Source organism: Muntiacus reevesi, chromosome 5 (genome assembly GCF_963930625.1).
Source record: "Muntiacus reevesi chromosome 5, mMunRee1.1, whole genome shotgun sequence".
In the NCBI taxonomy this organism is placed as follows: Eukaryota; Metazoa; Chordata; class Mammalia; order Artiodactyla; family Cervidae; genus Muntiacus; species Muntiacus reevesi.
In genome coordinates this window covers 39,302,351-39,325,385 of record NC_089253.1, presented here as the reverse complement: position 1 = coordinate 39,325,385, position 23,035 = coordinate 39,302,351, and the positions used below count along the sequence as shown (strand labels likewise).

General features: G+C 40.8%; 1 protein-coding gene across 4 annotated transcripts in view; it reads right to left on the bottom strand.

The window, feature by feature from the left end:
- The window catches only part of LOC136169658 (solute carrier family 22 member 10-like), a 61,408-nt gene continuing 38,373 nt past the window's right edge, over positions 1-23,035 (bottom strand). For 2 of the 4 annotated variants that reach the window (XM_065937562.1, XM_065937563.1), the window contains exons 3-12: positions 20,259-20,569; positions 18,268-18,371; positions 11,538-11,692; positions 11,274-11,442; positions 9,537-9,660; positions 8,950-9,065; positions 7,198-7,412; positions 3,732-3,840; positions 2,819-3,022; positions 2-1,613 (exon numbers count right to left, since the gene is read on the bottom strand). In XM_065937562.1, the coding sequence (XP_065793634.1) occupies positions 1,553-1,613; positions 2,819-3,022; positions 3,732-3,840; positions 7,198-7,412; positions 8,950-9,065; positions 9,537-9,660; positions 11,274-11,442; positions 11,538-11,692; positions 18,268-18,371; positions 20,259-20,569 (1,568 nt within the window). In that variant the 3' untranslated portion in view covers positions 2-1,552. Of the gene's footprint in view, positions 1,614-2,818; positions 3,023-3,731; positions 3,841-7,197; positions 7,413-8,949; positions 9,066-9,536; positions 9,661-11,273; positions 11,443-11,537; positions 11,693-18,267; positions 18,372-20,258; positions 20,827-23,035 lie in introns of those variants that run through there. The other 2 variants (XM_065937561.1, XM_065937564.1) reach the window with 2 other exon arrangements.

The window sequence follows — 23,035 nt, the reverse complement described above, 5'->3', positions numbered from 1 at the left end:
GCTATACCCCAATGCTAAAAAAAAGTTCCCAAAAAGTCACCATTGTTATCATTTCAGTGAATATATTTTCAAAAGGCACATAATCTTTCAATTTGCCAATGATTTATGATGTCAAAATATCATATATAAAGAAACATATATATATATGTATATACATGCATATGAATTTGTTTTAACTTGGGGTTACATCTGCTACACTGATTTTTGTAAATCTATTTATAATTCACCATATGCCACTCCATACATAACAGTCTGTTTGACTTCAAGGTATGAAGATGTCAAAATTAGATATTGCTTTGCTTACTTTGTTTTCTGCTTGATAATTTGAAATATTAATGAAAGAAGGAAAGAAACCTGATCATTTTGGAAATCTCATGATCAATCTATTCATATCCTCAAGTATAATCAAATCTGTAATTGCTTATGTTCTTTGTTGATTCTTTGAGTAAATATTTTAGCTCCTATTTTGACATATGTCTTGTGTCCAAATGTTGAGTTGTGATGAGTGTTCTGAAGAAAAAGAAAGTGGGGGACTTGGGAGGGAAAGCGGCATCTGTAATGTCTTTACATGAAAGAATTTGTTAAAATGGTAATATGAAGTCCCATGAGTGCGTGCCAAGTCGCTTCAGTCGTGTCCGACTCTTTGCGACCCTGTGGCCTGTAGCCCACCAGGCTCCTCTGTCCATGTCATTTCCCAGGCAAGAATGCTGGAGTGGGTTGCCTTGCCCTCCTCCCCCTGGAGGATCTTCCCAACCCAGGGATCGAACTGCGTCTCTTAGTCTCCTGAATTGGCAGGCAGTTTCTTTACCTAGTGCCACCTGGGAAGCCCCATATTAAGTCCCATTTCATTCTAATTCCATCTGAACGTTTTCTCCTTGCTTGGCAGAGTAGGGGTTCCGACGTAAGCACGGTTGTTTTCACTCATCCTTGCAAGTAAGTTGCTTGGTACTTTAACTGCAGACCACTAGATCCCATTACTGGACTTGCCATGGAAAGTGCTATCAACCAACATTAGTCCTGGTTACCAACTCTGCCTTCTACTGCTACGTAGTTTGATATATTTTCATTTGTTCAAGAGTTTTGTACATTTTAATTTTTATTGGGAAAGTGGGGTCCTAATTTTGAAGAGTTTATTAATTACTTTGAAAATATTTTCTCAGGTAAAGAGGGTACATAGGAACACAACAGGCATAAAATAATAGCATTTTTTGCATGATTATTCAGGTAATGTTTTAAATTATTCTACTTGTATACATCAACCAGCCACATCCTAATTACATGATGTTCCTCTATTTCTGAATCGTTTTCCCTGTTAATAATTTGTTGGTAAATTCAAAACTTTTTTCAACTACTGCCTCAAAATATTAGATTGTACAAGGGTTACATGTTCCCTCAAGTTATGTGTTTATGTGCAAAGTAATGCCATAATTGTAAATGAGATTCATTTTTCTAGTATATTTTCTTGCTAGTTTGTAGATATAAAGGAAAACCCCCGGATTTTTTTCTCCCTTCATATTTTTCTTTTCCTCACCAGTCAGCTTATGAAAGCACCTTAAAATTTTGTCACTTTTATGTAGTAATCTTTTTCATTTGCTTCTCTTGAGAGTTTTTTGCTGGAAAAACAAAACAGAAACAACCAATCAACCAACCAATCAGCAAATAAAAACAAGAAAAAAAATAGGTCTGTGGGCTCTCCATGCACAATCTGATCCTCTCACATCATCTTTTTTAGATTCAGTAAAATATGTGGGATTGACGCTCATGCTGGAAAAGGCTGTGTGGACTCTGCAGACCCAAGAAAACAGTTTTGAACGTTGCTGTTCTCACGTGGTCTCTTTAAATCTTTGGCCAATGACACCTTTGCAAAATCAAGAAGTGGATTGAAAATCTTAAGGGATTTCCCATATGTTATGTATTTAATTGCATCCATCCTAAAATTTCATATATTGAAGTATCTCAGTATTTAACACTCAGAATCTTAGGAAGATTTCCAAATGTGGAACGGGGCTGTTGTCAATATTATTAATTAAGACGAGGTCATACTGGAGTAAGATTGGTTACTTATCCAAAAGGACTAGTGTCCTTATGTAAAGGGAACATTAAGACAGGCAGGCGCGCCAGGGAAATCCGTGTGTAGATTGGAATTATGCTGCCAAAAGCCAAGGGACTATTAATACCAGAAGCCAGGAGAAACCTGGAACAGATCTTCCCTAGAGGTTTCAGAGGAAGCATGGCCCTGCCAACAACTTGAGCTCAGAATTCCAGGCTCCAGAACCATAATAAATGTCTGTTAAGTAACTCAGTTTGTGGAACTTTATTATGGAAGCCCTAGGTGACGAATATACCATTTTTCTTATTTAGAAATGGTTTCTTATTTTCCCTATCCTCAATATTTTCATTATTTATGGCAGCAAAATTGCCTAATCTTACAGGCACCAACACAAGATTTCTCTCTCTAATATATTTTCAAAGAGAGACATTAACACTTATGGATCTGAGGACCATGAAACACCATCAGGAATGTCTGTCTCCCATGAGGGCAGGTGGGATGTTCCCTCACAATAGAGCTAATTATTGTCGCTTCAATACTAAAGCTACCATTGAGAACAGGGCAGAGGGGATCTCTGCAGTCTAGACTGGACCTCACAGTGGATAGAGATGACCTTGACACTCATGAAGGCAATGGCTCAAGATGGGAGTATCCCAGGCAAGGCTCTGCCTCCCCAGTGATCTGAGGGACCTACTCGATGTGTTGTCTTTCTCACCCACAGATCCAAAGCACACAGTCCCTCCCAGGGGGTGATAGAAGGTTTCTCACTTAGTTTCCACATCCTGGATGGTGTCAAGCAGAGGCATATTCCTGGTTTCAGGTAGAAGAAAGACGAGAAGACCAGCAAGGATGGCACACACCCCATAGATGATCCAGGGTAAACTGGGTAGATATATCACCAGGGTCATCAGCAAGGGAGCCAGTGCAGCCCCACACCTACTAGCCATCATACTTAATCCTGAAGCTTTTGCTCTGAGGGGTAAAAGAGAAAAATGCATAATAATTCAGTAAAAAAAATCCCATACATGTAATTTATGATCTACTACTTTGACATTATGCGTGTTAAGTTGCTTCAGTTGTGTCCGACTCTTTGCAACCCTAGGGACTGTAGCCTGCCAGGTTTCTCTGTCCATGAGATTCTCCAGGCAAGAATACTGGAGTGGGTTGCCATGCCCTCCTCCAGGCGACCTTCCTGACTCAGGGATTGAACTCGCATCTTCTGTGTTTCCTGCATTGCAGGCAGATTCTTTACCACTGAGCAGCCAAGGAAGCCCACTTTGACATTGTAACGGAAGACAGAAAACACAATTATTGCATACATGAGTTTGATGAAAGACACTTGTTTTTGAGATTTGTTCTGTGATTCTAGCTGTCTTTGTCAGGATCAAAGTGTGTTAAAACCCATTTTCATCACTTTAAACAGTATGTTAATGCATTGCAACTACCCTGACAAGTGGCCCAAAAGATTAATAAGACAAACACTGAAGTACTGCTTAACATAGTGCATGGCACACAGTCCATTTTTTCAATAAACTTTGGGTAATTGTTGTTAGTATGTTGTTACTATTATGATTACAAATGAATGCTTTCTAGTTAACAGATCTTATTTTGATTATTCCTGATCAATTACCTGGGAAAGTCCTATCTGGGGCCCTGGCAGAGCATCCACAAAGTATTTTACCTGAGGAGAGTGGGCATGAGTTCAGCGTTATGGACAGAAATACTGGAGACAGCGGCGGCAACACAGCCCATTCCCACACTCGCCAAAGTCAAACGCAGGGTCTGCATTTCTGGAGACACAAAGAGCAGGGAGACTAAGGAATCCGCATTGAAGGAATCAGCATACACCAAATTTAGCCAGGAAAAAAAAAAAAGCCTTATAGGCTAGTTGCATTTTTGAAATATATTGTAGAAAACTGTACAGTGGCAGGGAGCATAGAACAGTTAATAATGTGAGAAATGTAACATTATCAGCATAGGTGGTTAAAAGTATATAAAACTATCTGAATTAATTATAGCAACTCTCTGAGCATAGCTGAGATTTGCCGAAGAATCAGAAGAAAAGGTGAGTTTGCTGGAAATTTGCTTTTACTTATTCTGTCCGGTACTCGCTATATCCTTATTGTAGAAGGTAGAACTGTGGATGATTGCTGAGTCTAAAACTCAGCTCTAATAAATCCACGAACCTATGGACACCTCATCTTTGACAAAGGAGGCAAGGATATACAATGGAAAAAAGACAATCTCTTTAACAAGTGGTGCTGGGAAAACTGGTCAACCACTTGTAAAAGAATGAAACTAGAACACTTTCTAACACCATACACAAAAATAAACTCAAAATGGATTAAAGATCTAAATGTAAGACCAGAAACTATAAAACTCCTAGAGGAGAACATAGGCAAAACACTCTCCGACATAAATCACAGCAAGATCTTCTATGACCCACCTCCCAGAATATTGGAAATAAAAGCAAAAATAAACAAATGGGACCTAATGAAAATTAAAAGCTTTTGCACAACAAAGGAAACTATAAGTAAGGTGAAAAGACAGCCCTCAGATTGGGAGAAAATAATAACAAATGAGGAAACAGACAAAGGATTAATCTCAAAAATATGCAAGCAACTCCTGAAGCTCAATTCCAGAAAAATAAACGACCCAATCAAAAAATGGGCCAAAGAACTAAACAGACATTTCTCCAAAGAAGACATACAGATGGCTAACAAACACATGAAAAGATGCTCAACATCACTCATCATCAGAGAAATGCAAATCAAAACCACAATGAGGTACCATTACACGCCAGTCAGGATGGCTGCTATCCAAAAGTCTACAAGCAATAAATGCTGGAGAGGGTGTGGAGAAAAGGGAACCCTCTTACACTGTTGGTGGGAATGCAAACTAGTACAGCCACTATGGAAAACAGTGTGGAGATTTCTTAAAAAACTGGAAATAGAACTGCCATATGACCCAGCAATACCACTTCTAGGCATACACACTGAGGAATCCAGATCTGAAAGAGACACGTGCACCCCAATGTTCATCGCAGCACTGTTTATAATAGCCAGGACATGGAAGCAACCTAGATGCCCATCAACAGATGAATGGATAAGGAAGCTGTGGTACATATACACCATGGAATATTACTCAGCCGTTAAAAAGAATTCATTTGAATCAGTTCTAATGAGATGGATGAAACTGGAGCCCATTATACAGAGTGAAGTAAGCCAGAAAGATAAAGAACATTACAGTATACTAACACATATATACGGAATTTAGATAGATGGTGGCGATAACCCTATATGCAAAACAGAAAAAGAGACACAGAAGTACAGAACAGACTTTTGAACTCTGGGGGAGAACGTGAGGGTGGGATGTTTTGAAAGAACAGCATGTATACTATCTATGGTGAAACGGACCACCAGCCCAGGTGGGATGCATGAGTCAGGTGCTCTTGCCTGGTGCACTGGGAGGACCCTGAGGAGTCGGGTGGGGAGGGAGGTGGGAGGGGAGATCGGGATTGGGAATACGTGTAACTATATGGCTGATTCATGTCAATGTATGACAAAACCCACTGAAATGTTGTAAAGTGATTGGCCTCCAACTAATAAAATAATATTTAAAAAAAAATAAATAAATAAAAAATAAAACTCAGCTCTAACCTGAAAGACCTTACAATTCAACTGCAGGATTTCCTGGTTTTTCTGGAATTAGGAGGTCTTAGCAGTGTGGGATTTTCATTGGGGAAAAAAAAAAAGGAAAGTTCCAGGTAAACCTAAAAGACTCAGTCAACCTACAATGGAAACTTCTATTTGGCAGAGGAGGGGAATGTCAGGATTTGGGAACAAATGAAAAAATGTTCAAGGAATCTGTATTCTACACAGTATGAAAAGAAATCTAATTATAGCATTATATATTGGACAGAACTCCCTTGTAAGAAAGTAATCAGGCATTATTAATGATATTCTGAGGAGCAAAGTCCACTCATCTCTAAGGCCGTGAAGCACATTTCTGCATTGTGCAATGTGAAGCATTGTGCCCACTCAGGTTCTCCTAGTTGTTACATACGCTTCCCTGGTGGCTCCGTGGTAAGGAATCCACCTGTGATGCAGGAGACTTGAGTTCGATCCCTGAGTCGGGAAGATCCCCTAGAGAAGGAAATGGCAACCGCCTCCAGTATTCTTGCCTGGGAAATCCCACGGACAGAGGGGCCTGGAGAGCTACAGTCCACGGGTTCGCCAAGTGTCGGACACGACTCAGCAACTAAACAACCACAAATCGTTACATAGCATCGTTCTGTTAACTTATAAAGTAATCCAACAGGAAATGGACAAGGATTTTAATCTGCTTAAATCCTGGTTCCAACTGTACAGACGTTCACTTTTTTAAAAAGATGAATTCTTTTCATTACCTGAGAGACTCCCATAAGCAAAAACTGTACTCATGATGACTTAATATCACACTCACACGTGGAACACAGAGGTGAGGAACTAGACCAGCCATCAAAGTTGGTAATGAGGAGCCCTGACAGAGGGAGTGACCATCCTATGTCCTCACCTGGGATATAATTGCAAGGCCTCACCCCTCCATGCTTGTTTTTAAAAGTGAGAATGGGCAATGTCCTATGTCACTTCAGTCATGTTCGACTTTTTGCAAGCCTATGGACTGTAGCCCGCCACGCTCCTCATTCCATGAGGATTCTCCAGGCAAGAATACTGGAGTGGGTTGGCATGCTCTCCTCCAGAGGATCTTCCCAAACCAGGGATCAAACCTGCATCTCCTATGTCTCGCACAATGACAGGCGGGTTTTTTTTAACACTAGCGCCACCTGGGAAGTCCCAAATGGGTGAAGGGCAAGTGAACAAATGCTCTCCTAGAGGAAGTGTTCAGAATAAATGTTCAGACTAAATCAGTTTCCAGATACTTCCAAAATGTGAGGAAAGTGAAGATATGCCAGAGGTGCCCTTACGGACCTCTGGCTTTTTTTCCCAACAACCTAGTTAGCAGGACTTCTAACATTTGTGGGAAAACTTAGCAAGCTGTTATTGGGACTTCTCTTTATTCCTAGCTTTAGACAAGTACGGTTAATGCAATCCCTGAAGGTCATGAGAAAGACACTTCCCTTTCCCCAAATTCCAGTCTTTTCTCACCTTGGGGCACAAACATGTTGGCCAAAATGGAAAATCCCACAAGGAACATGAAAAGCATCTGGGTTAGCCGACGGCCCTTGTGATTCAGTACTAGGAGTGCAAGACATCGAGCTGAGATAGTGAGAGCTCCAAAGATTACCTGGGACAGGAATATATTGCTCCCAAAATGCTGTAGATTCATAAAGATACCATAATAGGGTACCGTGTTTGCAAATCTGTAATGAACAAAAGAGGAAAGACACAAGCCATAAGATTAGAGCCCAGTGCGGCAGTTGATGATTATGTTGACCCAGGCAGCCAATGGTCAAGGTTGGGAAAAAAAAAGGCACAGTCTGATTTGTATAATACCTCCTTTTAAGGTCATAATTTTAAAGTTAACATAAATAATTACATGACAATATCTAAGTGGTAAAGTAGTCCACTAGGCAATGCAGAAGACACAAGATACATGGGTTCAAGCCCTGGGTTGGCAAGATCCCCTAGAGGAAGAAATGGCAACCCATTCCAGTACTCTTGCCTGTGAATTCCCATGGACAGAGGAACCTGGTGGGCTACAGTTCATGGGGTCGCAAAAGAGTCTGATATTCCATTATAGGTTAATACAGATTATTGAGTAGAGTTCCTTGTGCTATACAGTAGGTCATTGTTGATTATCTATGTTCTATGTAGCAGTGTGTATGTGTTAATTTCAAACCCCTAATTTACCCTTCCCCACACTTTTCCCCTTTGATAACCATACATTTTTTCCCTATGTTAGTGAGTCTATTTTTTGTTTTGTAAATGAGTTTATATGTATCACTTTTTTAGATTTCACAAATAAGTGACATCATGATGCTTGTCTTTGACTTACTTTACTTAGTGTGGTAATCTCTAGGTTCATCCATGTTGCTACAAATATATACACACACATACCACATCATTTCTATCCATTTGTCGATGGAACTTAGGTTGCTCCCATGTCTTAACTATTATAAGTAGTGCTGCCATGAACATTGGGATGCTTGTATCTTTTTGAATTAAAGTTTTGTTTGGATCCATGTCCAGGAGTGGGATTGCTAGATCATATGGTAACTCTACCTTCAGTTTTTTAAGTAGCCTTCATACTGTTCTCTATAGTGGCTGCACCAATTTATAATCTGATTAACAGTGTAGGAGGTTTCCCTTCCCTTTTCTCCACACCCTCTCCAGCATTTATTATTTGTAGACTTTTTGATGATGAACATTATGACTGGTGTGAGGCAATACCTCATTGTAGTTTTGGTTTGCATTTCTTAGCAAAGTTGAGCATCTTTTAGTGTGGCTCTTGGCTATCTATGTGTCTTCTTTGGAAAACTGTATATTTAAATCTTTTGCTCATTTTTCAATTGGATTGTTTGTCTTTTTATATTAAGATGTAAGAGTTATTTGTATATTTCGAAAATTAATCCCCTATTGTTACATCATTTGCAAATATTTTCTTTTATTCTGTAGGCCCTCTTTTCATTTTATTTATAGTTTCTTTTGCAATACAAAACTTGTAAGTTTAATCACATCTCATTTGTCTATTTTTCTAACTCTTCACTTTATTATCTGTTCCATGTGAGTCTTTTATAATCCTTCAACTACCTCCAAAAATAGCAATTACTAGGTGTGTTTTCTTCACCTTTTATCCTTAAATCAGTGCCTCCCTCTCACAACAGTGATATAAACTTTGAAATAAACAGATTCATGTCCCCTCTCTTTGAATGTCATCATGCGCTGTGTGAAGCCCACCTCACAAATGACAGGAGACAGATCCTTTTACGCAGGTTGGGTGTGCGGAACAAGTCAAACACAGTTGTTTTGGTCTGTGCTGCCTCCAGCTGCTCCTGCATGGCTGCTCTCAAACCCTTTAGCAACAACAAACACGAATCACTTGCCAATATCGTGCCAGGTATTGTGATGAGCATTGGCAACCAATAGGATAGACGAAATATGTTACCTTTCTTTGTAGTGTAGCATATTGCATATGTAATCACGGGTGTGAATGTGATATGAACGAGGATGTAGGGAGTTAAGGGAGACTCCAGGAAATTAAATGGCAACAATGAAAATTTGAAAATGAGGCTATGGAGGAGGGCAGGGCATCCACTGTGGTACACAACCTACAGGCTCAGATGAGGAAGTGAACTAAAGGAACTAGTTGCGCAGTGGGCAGAGCTTCTTTTCATGAGATGGCCATGAAAGGCCAGGAAACTGAGCTTGCATTCTCAACTAGCCGCCCTTATTAGAAAAGGGTTTGCATACCTCAATAAGGAGAAGGCAGGTATCAGTTTATTCCTTCCCTCCAACCCAATAACCACCTCCTCTTCCCTGCTCACCTCCATATTCAGGGTTGCTTCAGCATTCTTCATTCCATTTCTGTGTGCAACTATTTGAAGTTCCTTTAAGCCCTCATCTGGTTTATTAGTGACAATCAGCCACCGAGCAGATTCCACCAGCCACCTGATGAAAGGTGAGGACACGAGTGCAGTCAGCTCTCCCTTGTTATATGTCATATGATTATTGACAACAAGTGCATTTTGCCTTCCATCCAAAATCCACTGCTTCACTTGTTGGGTTAGGAATAGAAATTCCAGATCTATTTCACAAATACTAGGAAAATATGAGAGTGACCACTCCCTGCAGTGCACTTGAAAGTTGTATTACTAGTAAGGGACACAGACTTGGAGTTAAATCTCCTCTGCTTACTCATCAGGAGAATTTACAGAAAATTTATGAAGTTTAAATTTGTCCCTGATATGCATAATTTCCTTCCAAACCTTGGCATGGGATCTAGCAACTTTGTGCACATAATATATATTTACAGTATATTTATTTTTGCAAAGAAGCCCCAAATATGTCAGCGTAAAGCCTGACAATGATTGCAAGTACTCCTGCCACTACTAGCTATGTTGATAGCTAATGACCCAATTACTAATATCAATTAATAGCTAACTACTCTATATCTGCCTCAGTTTTCTCATCAATAAAATGGAACAGCAGTGTCAGCTTGCTTGTAGGGTTGTTATGAATATGGAATAACAAGCAGAAACCGCACTGACGTATTTCTGACATGCGACTGTAACCAGGAATGATTTATGAAGATGTTTTGTTTTTATTTTTGAACATAATTGACTTTGAATAAATGAACCATGCTTCTAAGGAATTTCTAAAAAAAAAAAAAGAATGAGTCTGTATAGCACATGGAACTCTGCTCAATATTATGTGACAGCCTGGATGGGAGGGGATTTGGGAAAGAATTGATATGTGCGGCTGAGTTCCTTCACTGTTCAACTGAAACTATCACAACACTGTTTGTTAACTGACTATTCCCCAATGCAAGCTAAAAAGTTTAAAAATAAGTAAATAAATAAACAAAATGACATCATTAAAAAAACAAACAAACAAACAATGAGTCTGACATGGATCACATTCCCTTTCTCCCTGAACTCATATCTCTATATAAAATCTGTAATCATCTCTCTGTGATCTCCTAAATTTAATTCTCCCTCGATTGGTTTTAAGTGTGGGGGTCAAGTTATCCATAAATAAATGTTTGTTAAAATTATTTAAGGGACGGGTGAGCACATGATGTAAATCACCCAACCTGCATGCCAATTATTAGTGCTGGAGAAAGAACATGACTATTTTGTCAAATTACTCTATGAATAAAGTCACTGTGTCTTCCCTTTGTTCAATTCACCTACAATGATGAAAATTTTACCATAACTGTTTCTTCCCAAAAACAAAAAACAAAAAAAGAATTAAAGTTACTTCTTTTCAAAACATTTGAGTCTATATTTTATATTAACAAAAATCAGTCAGAATAAGCCTCCAACCACTATACTAAGTAAGACTATGAAGAACGATGGCAGAAAATACCCAGAACTCCCAGGAGAAGGGTCACTGTTACTCAATGTTCTGTTTCACAAATTGCACAGTGTAACAGATGATAGACAAGGGTTTTAAGTTCAAACAATAAAAAAGGGTTTAAGGAATTAAAAAATGAATATATTCAGATACAATATGCATTTTCATCCCAGGTTCCCATAACAGAATGAGAGAGATGCTCATACCTTGAGGAGAGAAAGAAGACAAAGAAAGGTGCAGACACCACCAACTGCAGGGTGCGCCACTCTCGAAAGACAAAAGCCAGTCCTCCCAGCATCATCTGTCCAATACTAAGGGCACAGGCTATCAGTGTTATTACCATGGCTTTTGACTGGGACCTTACCCACTCTACAGCTGAAAGAAAATCCCATTGGGATATTATTGTCAGGTAAGCGTGAAATTTCAGGGCCAATTTCTGGACTTGCAGAAGACTAAAACTGTCGACTTACTGAGCATACTGTTATTTGACACGACAGCCACAGCAGAACAGCCTGACCAGAAGCGTAGGGAGCAGTAAATGAGGAAGGTGGGGGCAAAGGCTGCACAGGTCCCCGAGATGGCGAGCTGGAGCAAACAGCACCTGAGGATCAACTTGCGCCCAAACCTAAGAAACAGAGAGGCAGATTAGATTGTGAGGGCAATAGCAACCTGTGATAAAAAACAAAGCCTACTCTGAAATTTAGAGAATTTTTTTTAATGTTCGTAATGGTTTTATCCTTTTTTATGATTTGGCTTTTTATTTTACTAATTTTTTACATCGCTTATTGGGAGATCATTGCTTTACAGTACTATGCTGGTTTCTGCCATGCGTCAGCATGAATCAGCCACAGTCATACATATGTCCCCTCCCTCTTGCAACTCCCTCCCATCTCCCACCCCATCCCACCCCTCTAGGTTGTCACAGAGCAGTGGGTTGAGTTCGTTGTGTCACACAGTAAATTCCCACTGGTTCTCTATTTTATGTCTGATAATATATGTGTTTTCATGCTGCTCTCAATTCGTCCCACCCGTTCCTTCCTCCTCTGTGTCCACAGTCCATTCTCTATGTCTGTGTCTCCATTGCTACCCTGCAAATAGGTTCGTCAGTACTGTCTTTCTAGATTCCAAGTGATTCTTCGTACCTGAAAGCTTGAAAACGCAAACGCTAAATCAGCAATGGAGATCTCCTCAAAGTAGCACTCCTTGTCTGCAATATACACTAAGAATACCAAAACTTCATCCTCTAATCACTTGGACTTTGACACCAAGTGATGTATCATATAAAAGAAATTACAGTGTTGGAAACTGTAATATACTATAAGCTCCCATTGTACTAACATATGTATTTAGCATGGTAGAGAGTCTGTACAGTGTCTAGAACACAAGAAAGCTAAAAGCGTACTTGGGTCTCTAGGACCAGATAGGCAAGGTTAAACTGATGCAGAAGATCAATGGAACAATACTCAAAGTTGTTGAAGGTTTATCTAAGGGTCAGTCTTTGTTGAATGTGACTTTATAAGCCTCAAGCAATGTGCTTTATCTAGAACAGAATATGAAGTTAAAATGTTAGTCACTCTTAGCCTCTTTGCAACTCCACGGACTGTAGCCCATGAGGCTCCTCTGTTCATGGAATTCTCCAGGCAGGAATACTGAAGTGGGTAGCCATTCCCTTCTCCAGGGGAGAACAGAATATAAGACCACCACAACCCTGGGAAAAGATCTGGATGAGGCAGTAAAAACATATGGAGTTTACCTTCCCCATTAACACATCAAATACATCTACAGGACTTCCTTGCTGGTGCAGTGGATAAGAATCCACCTGTCAATGCAGGGGACATGGGTTCAATCCCTAGTCCGGGAAGATTCCACATGTCATGGAGCAATTAAGCTCATGTGCCACAGCTACTGAAGCCCATGGGCCTAGAGCCTGTGCTCTGCAACAAGAGAAGTCACTGCAATGAGAAGCCCGAGCACCACAATAAAGAGTTAGCCCCCACTGGCCGCAACTAGAGAAAGCCCACATGCAGCAATGAAGACACAATGCAACCAAAAAAATTTTTAATTAAAAAAAAAAATCTATATATGGAAAAATTCTCACTGAAACTAACTGGAAAGTGGCAGAATGACTTATGTAAACCAAGGATGTAAGATACACATGTAATCAGGTAGGAAGGAAAGAAACACAATCAGGTCCAGACTTGCACTCCTGGGAGAGGACTCAGAGGAAAAGGGAGATGACATAGGAGGACAGCTACCCTGGGGACAGAGCAGGTCAGGCCACAGATTGGGCGTCCCAGTCCTGGGGCATATGAGGAAACAATGCCCCGTGGCTGGTAGGAGGACTTGTTGTTGTTCAGCCTCTCAATCATGTCCGACTCCTTGTGACCCCGTGGACTGCAGCTTGCCAGGCTTCCCTGTCCGTCACTATCCCCCGGAGTTTGCTCAAACTCATGCCTGTTGAGCTGGTAATGCCATGCAATCATCTCATCCTCTGCCGCCCCCTTCTCCTCCTGTCTTCAATCTTTCGCAGCATCAGGGTCTTTTCCAATGAGTCAGCCCTTCGCATCAAGTGGGCAAGGGATTGGAGCTTCAGATTCAGCATCAGTCCTTCCAAAGAGTATTCAGGGTTGATTTCCTTTAGGATTGACTGGTTTGATCTCCTTGGACTGCTGGGAATAACTGAAGGGCTGTGGGGAGCCTGGACTCAGCTTGTGGGGAGCACATGTGTGTGTGCTAGCCTCCACAGCAGGGCGTAGAGAGAGCTTCCCTAGAGGCTGCCAGGCTTCCTGCTGCTGCCTTGCTGCACATCCCAGCTCTGAGGGAACTCTCCCACCCCACTCAACCCACGCCACAGCCCTGCACCAGATCCGGGGTACCCACAACCAGGAGAAAGACTTGACCGTGGGACACAGAGGCAAGCTGGTCCCAGGGCAGAGCCTGGTTGGGGTGGAGCAGCCGTTATTGACACTTACTCAGGCGACACCTCAGAAACCTCCCAGATCCCTGACAGCAGCTGCTCCTGACAGCTAACCACCCAATACCTGCTGAGAGTCCTCACAGGCCACAGCAGCCCTGTGGAGCTCTTCTACAACAGAGTGGGGGTGGCAGAGGGTAAAAGCCCATTGGAAAAGGCAAATACACATTAAGGACTGATGATTTACTGCTTAAATAAGCCAGTACATAGATTACAAGATGAAAAGAAACTGTAACAGCTACTATAGACAGAAAAAAACAGAGCATAAACATGAAGATTTAAAATACAACATCAAAAGTACAAAACGTGGATGAGGGGGGTTTTTAAAGGCAGAACTTTTAGAATGTGTCTGAACGTAAACGACTACCAGTTTAAAACAAGTGTGAGTCTGTGCCCACTTAGTCGTGTCCAACTCGTTGCAACCCCATGGACTGTAGCCCACCTGGCTCCTCTGTCCATGGAATTTCCCAGGTAAAAATTTTTCCCAGGAATCGCTTCTCAGCCTTTTGGCTAAGATCAAGTGTAATTTTTCCCAGGAGTGGGTTGCCATTTCCTGCTCCAGGGGATCTTCCCAACCCAGGGACTGAACCCGCCTCTCCTGCGTCTCCTGCATTGGAAGGCGGATTCTTTACTGCTGAGTCATCTTGGAAGCCCTTAAAACAAGTAGATATAGTCATACATTAATTTGGCCTCCTGATGCAAAGAGCTGGCTCATTGGAAAAGACCCTGATGCTGGGAAAGATTGAAGACAGGAGGACAAGGGGATGAGAGAGGATGAGATGGTTGGATGGCATCACTGACTCAATGGACATGAGCTTGAGCAAGCTCTGGGAGTTGGTGATGGACAGGGAAGCCTGGTGTGCTGCAGTCCATTGGGTCACAAAGAGTCAGACATGACTGACTCATGACTGAGCAACTGAACAACAACAATAAACTTAACCAAGGAGATGATATAAATCTGAACACTGAAAACAAGACTTTGATGAAAGAACTTGAAGAAGATACAAATAAATGGAAAAATAACCCATAATCATGGGCTGGAAAATTAGTATTGTCAAAATGCACATACTACGCAAAGTCATCTATATATTGGTTGGTGGTGGTTTAGTCACAAAGTTATGTCTGATTCTTGCGACCCCACCAACTGCAGCTCTCCAAGCTCCTCTGTCCATGGGATTCTCCAGGCAAGAATACCAGAGTGGATTGCCATTTCTTTCTCTGGGATTCCAATCCAGGAATCGAAACTGGGTCTCCTGCACTGCAGGCAGATTCTTTACCAACTGAGCTACAAGGGAAGCCCCATCTATAATTATGCCATCCCTATTAAAATTCCAATGACATTTTCCACAGAAATAGAAAAAAATGATCCTAAAATCTATATGAAATCACAAATGACCCCCAAAAGCAACGTCAATCCTGACAGAGAACTAATCTAGAAACATCTTACTTTCTGCTTTCAAACTATGCTACAAAACAATAGGGATCAAAATGGTATGGCACCAACATTAAAAAAAAGACACATAAACCAACAGAAAGAACCAAGATTCAAGAAATTAACCCTTGATATGTATTATTTGATAAATAAACCAATAATATTAAAGAGGGGGCAATATAATTTTTCAATAATAATGTTGGAAAAATGAAATGATGACATGCAGGAGTACAAATTTGCACTCTACTGACAATATTCAAAAAAATTCACTCAAAATGGGTTAAAGACTTATATATTAGCCCTGAAACACTAAAAATCCTAGGAAAGTTTCACTTCTTCTTTTCCTGTCTGGATTCCTTTTATTTCTTTTTCTGCTCTGATGCTGTAGCCAAAACTTCCAAAACTATGTTGAATAGTAGTGGTGAGAGTGGGCACCCATGTCTTATTCCTGATTTTTAGGGGAAATGGTTTCAATTTTTCACCATTGAGGATAATGTTTGCTGTGTGGTACATATACACAATGGAATATTATTCAGTCATTAAAAAGAATTCATTTGAATCAGTTCTAGTGAGATGGATGAAACTGGAGCCCATTATACAGAGTGAAGTAAGCCAGAAAGATAAACACCAATACAGTATACTGACGCATATATATGGAATTTAGAAAGATGGTAACGATAACCCTATATGCAAAACAGAAAAAGAGACACAGATGTAGAGAACAGACTTTTGGACTCTGTGGGAGAAGGCGAGAGTGGGATGATCTGAGAGAATAGCATTGAAACAAGTATACTCTCAAGGGTGAAACAGACCACCAGCCCAGGTTGGATGCCTGAAGGGCTGGTGCACTGGAAAGACCCAGAGGGATGGGATGGGGAGGGAGGCGGGAGGGGGGATCGGGATGGGGAACGCATGTAAATCCATGGCTGATTCATGTCAATGTATGGCAAAAACCACTACAATATTGTAAAGTAATTAGCCTCCAACTAATAAAAATAAATGGAAAAAAATAATAAAAATCCTAGGAAAAAACTCCCTGACATCAGTCTTAACAGTGACTTTTCAAAATAATAGCTACCCAAACTGGCATGAAGGTATATCTCATTATGGTTTTGATTTGCATTTCCTTGATAATTAGTGAAATTAAGCACATTTTCATATTCCTGTTAACAATCTCCATGTCTTCTATGGAAGAATACCTACTGAATTCCTTTGCCATTTTTGAGTAGGTTATTTGTGAGTTTTTTTCTATCAGTTGCAGCAGTCTTCTGTATGTTTCAGATATTAAATCTATCAGATATGAGGCTTGCAAGTATTTTTCCCATTCTGTAGATTTCAATTTCCTTTTGTTGATCATTTGCTTTGCTATGAAGAAGTATTCTGGACATTGACCTTGGCCACAAAAGCACAGTCAGTGAAAGCAAAATAAAGAATTGGGGATTATGTCAATCTATAGTACTTCTTCTTAGCTATAAGAAGTTTTTTGCCTATGTTTAGCTCAAAATCTTTAGGTTAGCTATGAGTCCCCCTTTTCTTCACCAAATTTTCTATTCTCGACATCTGTCATAATCCCATTTCCTCACAGAAACTGAAAAAAATCTATTACCCTGTGTGCATCTAAACTGATCAATTAGCATTTTAACATGAATTATTATAAAGGGTTCAGTCATAGACTGGTCAACATGAACAGTCTGACTCTGATATAGTTTGCAAATTACACTCAGGGTGATATATTCAGCATTCACAATTTTCACCTGGAAGGTTAAATACGTTAGGCTTATAGGTAGGGGATAAAGGTTACTTAGGAGTCTCCCATTTCACCTATGAAAGACTTGAGTATCTGGCTGCCATGGTTGTCACTTACTTCAGGATGGACAGTGCTGGGCACAGGATAAGCCAAAACGCTCATACCAGAAATTATGACACTTGAGATCCATAGATTAATTTCCTTATAGGACTTCAAGTATTACCTCTAAAGAGTCTTTTCACAAGATCAAATGGCCAAATTATAGCCACAATTATTTCTTGATGCAACTCAGGGCCACTTCACTAAGCATGCAGGTTTTATAGAAATGCCTTCTAATTACAGTGAGACACGTGAGGCATGCAATGCATGACTTCCCAGGTGGCACCTAGGAACCTGCCCGCCAGTGCAGGAGGCTTAAGAGACACCACTGCGATCCCTGGGCTGGGAAAATCCCCTAGAGAAGGAAATGGCAAACCCACTTCAGTATTCTTGCCTGGAGAATCCCATGGGCAGAGGAGCCTGGTGGGCTACAGTCCACAGGGTCACACGGAGTCAGACACTACTGAAGCAACTTAGCACACACACGTGCATGTGAGGCACAACAATCAAGGTGGGAACCCACAAGCTTTTGGCTCGCTGATTCCAGCAGGAACTTAACACAGAAGCCACGGCGAAGGCTGGCAATGCTGTTCTCTATAGCTGTGTCTTGAAATAGGCTGAAATTCCTGTCTTGAAGCAACTTCTTCCTCCTTCCCATAAGTAACTTTTCCTCATATTTCTACATGAAGTATTGCAAAACCTCCCCTCTAAATACTGTCCTGAAATATCCCCCAGATCTTGTGGAGATGACATTTCTGTATCCAGTACATAGAGCTCTGTGGCAACAAAATGACATCATCACAATGAGCTTATTCTAAATTTCCATCTATAGCTCCCTGGGAACCAAGGCAACCCAGCACAGTGTAAATTGGATATGCGGGGAATTCAAGAAATTTTCTTTATGAAGCAATCATAAACTGTGGGCAGCAGTGATCTGGAGAAACTCACCTGTCTGAGAGATGGCCATAAATGAAGCTTCCCACCAGCATTCCAGCCATGAATAGGGATTGAACCACGGATTTCTGTGACTGATGGTCACATACTAGGTCCCACTGGAAGAGAAGGAAATCAGCCAGAAGAGGAGCTTCACATGCTTGCATGCTCAGTCATGGACTGAGCAACCCCATGGACTATAGCCAGCCAGGCTCCTCTGGGGGAATTTTCCAGGCAAGAATACTGGAGTGGGTTTGCCATTTCCTACTCAAGGGGATCTTCCTGACCCAGGGATTGAACCTGCATCTCTTGCATCTTCTGCATTGGCAGGCGGATTCTTTACCACTGCACCACCTGGGAAACCCTGAGGAGTTCAACAGAATCTTATAATCCCTCAGTAATCATCCTCTCTGTTAGCCCTCAGTGAACACACTCTGGTTTCCTTTACCACATTTACTCATCTATATCATTCATGTCACTTAAGCACGGTTTTCTCTGGAAATCTTCAACTAAATCTTCTAGATTAAATCAAGATCAATCTTTCTATTCACTTAGCACAGCATACCTCAATGGTTCTCAAACCTTGCCACACATAGTAAGGATTAAGGTTGGTGGGGGAGCAGGGGGCAGGTTTAATATACTGATGCCTGAATTTTACACTTAGAGTGAAATACACTCCGATTTGTTTCCCTAACAAGTAGCCAGGACATGAAGTTTTTTTTTTTCATTTAATGCAAATGTTTCCAATTTGCAACTAGGCTGAGATCAAGTTACTAAGAATAATTTTTCACACATTGTATCAGGTACTTCCTTGTCTGATCATCTATCTTCACACTTGGTTTAAAGCTCTTCGGTACTAAAATTCACGTCTAGATGGTTGATTTCATCGGTGTCCATTGGAATGTAAGTGCTTGGCAGTTAAAAAGATAAACAATCACCATTTGCTGAAAGATTAAAGGAGAGTTACTATCTACTCAGTAACTGAAAATTTGAGCCATGCTTATGATAGGGTAACAGGCAGGAAGGCCAGGGGTCTCCAAACGGAGGAAATAGGCTGCAAGTGTCAGACATTTTTTTTAATCTCTCTCTTAAGTGGCAGGAGGAAACAAACTAGTGATATATTTTTCCCCTTCTCTAAACAAATTTAAAAAAATGTTTCTCTTAAAATACTGTTGCCATAATAACACATGGTTCCACCTGAACTTAACTTTTCTCAAATCTTGAGCTAACCAATGCATTTTTCTTATGGAAATGTTTGTCTTAAGCTATGTTAACGTACTATGCATTTACCCTGGACTCTATCTTCCGGTTGGTTCCCCCTAAAAGCTCAGATTTAGGCTCAGACTTGACAAACCAGTATGTTATACTCAAACCAATGTTATACTCAGACATTATTCTCCTAATCTATGTAAACGAAACTTTTTGTATAATCTAATCTGCCTTTCTCCAAGATTCAAGTCAATCATTTTATGGCCCAGGAGGACTCACCTGGTGCCAAGATTATCTCAAAATGCATCTTGTGGGTGAGGGGCCTGGTGCCATTCTCTGAGTTTTGAGACATTTTCTTTCTTTCATTAACAGACTGCTAGTAACTATATAACATCCAACTAAAGACTAGCAGGTGGGTATTCTTTCTGTCCCCTTCTGATGTCTATGTCAGAAGCTTTCTCTATCTCCTTTATACTTTAAAAAAACTTTATTACACAAAAGCTCTGAGCAATCGAGCCTCATCTCTGGCCCTGGATTGAGTTCTTCTCCAGAGGCCAAGAACCCCGGCATCTTTCGTGGTTCAGCAACAACCTTTCACTTATTTTATGTTTTTCTAAACACCCAGACTTTTTTTTTTCTAAAACACCCAGGTTGGACTCCAGCAGTTGGTGATGGACAGGGAGGCCTGGCGTCCTACAGTTCATGGGGTCGCAAAGAGTCGGACATGACTGAGCGACTGAACTGAACTGACTGAAACACCCAGAACATATAGCGACAAGAGGCAAATGGGGCCTTACCTCAGTCACGATGGTGAAGGAGAACAAGCTGTGGTCAAACACCCAGCCGTCCACACAGGGCTCCGTGTCCAGGTCAGTCATGTTGGGGAAGGTCCCATTCAGGTGAAGGAGCTGCCACTGGGGGTGGAGGAAGCGACGACATTTCTCTGGCTTGAAGTTTGAGTCCAGTGGAATGGAGATTCTCAGGAGGACATCAGGGCTGAGGATCCCAGTGACATTACCAGAGACAGTGGCATTATCAAGAATGTGGATCCAGCAGCGATGACCAGGAACGGCTGCAGTGAAGTTCTCCAACAGTGAGTGACAGACTACTACCATGAGAGAAGGGAGAATTAAAGTCATCTGAAGCATCTGGAATTTCCCCAGGCCACCAACTTTATCCAGAAGCTCCTCAAAGGCCATTCTGGACAGGTAATCCTCAAGACAATGCACAATGACTTTAAGGTTATAAGTTCAATGGAAGAAAAAATTTTCTTTCATGAATTCACACTGAGCCTATATAATCTCACAACAGTTTCTCATAAATGGGTACCATCCCCTCACTACTGCAATAGAGAAGTGGAAACAGTTTCCCCAGTCCTTCTCAAATCACAAAGCATTATTTTTTTTTTAGTAAAGTCATAGAGAAAATAATTTACCAAAAATACTTCGGTTTCCAGTGAACTCTGTTTAAAGGTTTACTCTTTGAACAAGCTTATCCTCAGCACCTTGACTCTAAACCCAGCATTGGACTTTGGCATGTACATGGTCTCTAAATACTGTAAAATAAGCCTCCTACACAGCTTTCAATCATTTCCAGAAGATGGAATTTGAGAGACACAGAAATGAAATGCTCTGTGATTTTTTTTTCCTCTGGGAAGAAGAGAAAGCAAGTACTTCTTGTATAGTACTGGATTTAGGTTAAAATCATTTGTAAAAATGTAATCCTTTGCTTTTAATTAAAGCAAAGGAGAATGTGTGTGCAAATGCTACCTTTTGGTAACCAATATTGTGCTACAGTTTAAATCATACAAAGAATTCATAATAATATTAGATTCCTTGAAATATATATACAAGAGAAAGGCAACTGTAAGCTCTATCAGGATCCATTTTCTTAGATTCCTTTACTCATTTACAGAATATATTAGAGGATCTTTTAAGTGCGAGCAATCAGAATCTTCATTATTTATCATTATGAATTTGGCCTCTTTATACTTGGCGTGTATGTTTGTGGTACTCACTCAGTCGTGTCTGATTCTTTGCAACCCCATGGACTGTAGCCTACCAGTCTCCTCTGTCCATTGAATTCTCTAGGCAAGATTACTGGAGTGGGTACCCATTCCATTCTCCAGGGGATCTTCCTGACCCAGGGATCAAACCTGGGTCTCCCCCATTACAAACAGATTCTTTACCATCTGAGCCATCAGGGAAGCCTGCTAAATCTCCTCAATATTCATACTTCATACTCACATTATAATAGCTATTCCAGGTTTCTTATACTTGCAGCTTGCATGCCGTAACTTTCTAATCCTTTATATTTTTAACTGAAATGCTCAGTGAGATTATTTCAGATTCATATGCAGCTGTTGTTGTTTTGTTTAGTCACCAAGTCATGTCCAATTCCTTGTGACCCATGAACTGCAGCCCGCCAGGTCCCCCTGTCCCTCACCATCTCCCAGAGTTTGCCCAGGTTCATGTCCATTGAATCAGTGATGTCATCCAACCATCTCTTCTGCCACCCTCTTGCCCTTTTGCTTTCAATCTTTCCCAGCTTCAGTCTTTTCCAGTGAGTCAGCTCTTCATATCAGGTGGCCAAGGTATTGGAGCTTCAGCTTCAGCATCAGTCCTTCCAATGAGTATTCAGGGTTGACTTTCCTTAGGATTGACTTATTTGATCTCCTTGAGTCCAAGGGACTCTCAAGAGTCTTCTCTAGCACCACAGTTCGAAAGCATCAGTTCTTTGGTGTTCAGCCTTCTTTATGGTGCAACTCTCCCATCCATACATGACTACAGAAAGACAATAGCTTTGACTATATGGATCCTTGTCAGAAAAGTGATGTCTTTGCTTTTTAATATGCTTTCTAGGTTTGTCATAGCCTTTCTCCTAAGAAGCAAGTGTCTTCTAATTTCATGGCTGCAGTCACCATCCACAGTGATTCTGGAGCACAAGAATAGAAAATCTGTCACTGCTTCCACTTTTCTCCCTTCTATTTGCCATGAGGTGATGATGGGACTGGATGCCATAATCTTGTTTGTTCTTTTTTAATGTTGAGTTTTAAGCCAACTTTTTCACTCTCCTCTTTCACCCTCATCAAGAGGTTCTTTAGTTCCTCTTCACTTTCTGCCAGAAGAGTGGTATCATCTGCATATCTGAGGTTGTAGATATTTCCCCCAGCAATCTTGATTGCAGCTTTTAACTCAACCAGCCCAGCATTTCGCATGATGTACTCTGCATAAACTTAAATAAACAGGGTGACAATATACAGCCTTATCGTACTCCTTTCCCAATTTTGAACCAGTCAGTTGTTCCAGGTAAGGTTTGAACTGTTGCTTTTTGACCCACATACAGGTTTCTCAGAAGGCAGGTAAGGTGACCTGGTAGTCCCATCTCTTGAAGAATTTTACACAGTTTGTTGTGACCCACACAGTCAAAGGCTTTTGTATAATCAATGAAACAGAAGTAGATGTTTTTCTGAAATTCCATTGCTTTCTCGATGATCCAACAGATGTTGGCAATTCAATCTGTGGTTCCTATGCCTTTTCTAAACCCAGCTTGTAAATCTGAAAGTTCTCAATTC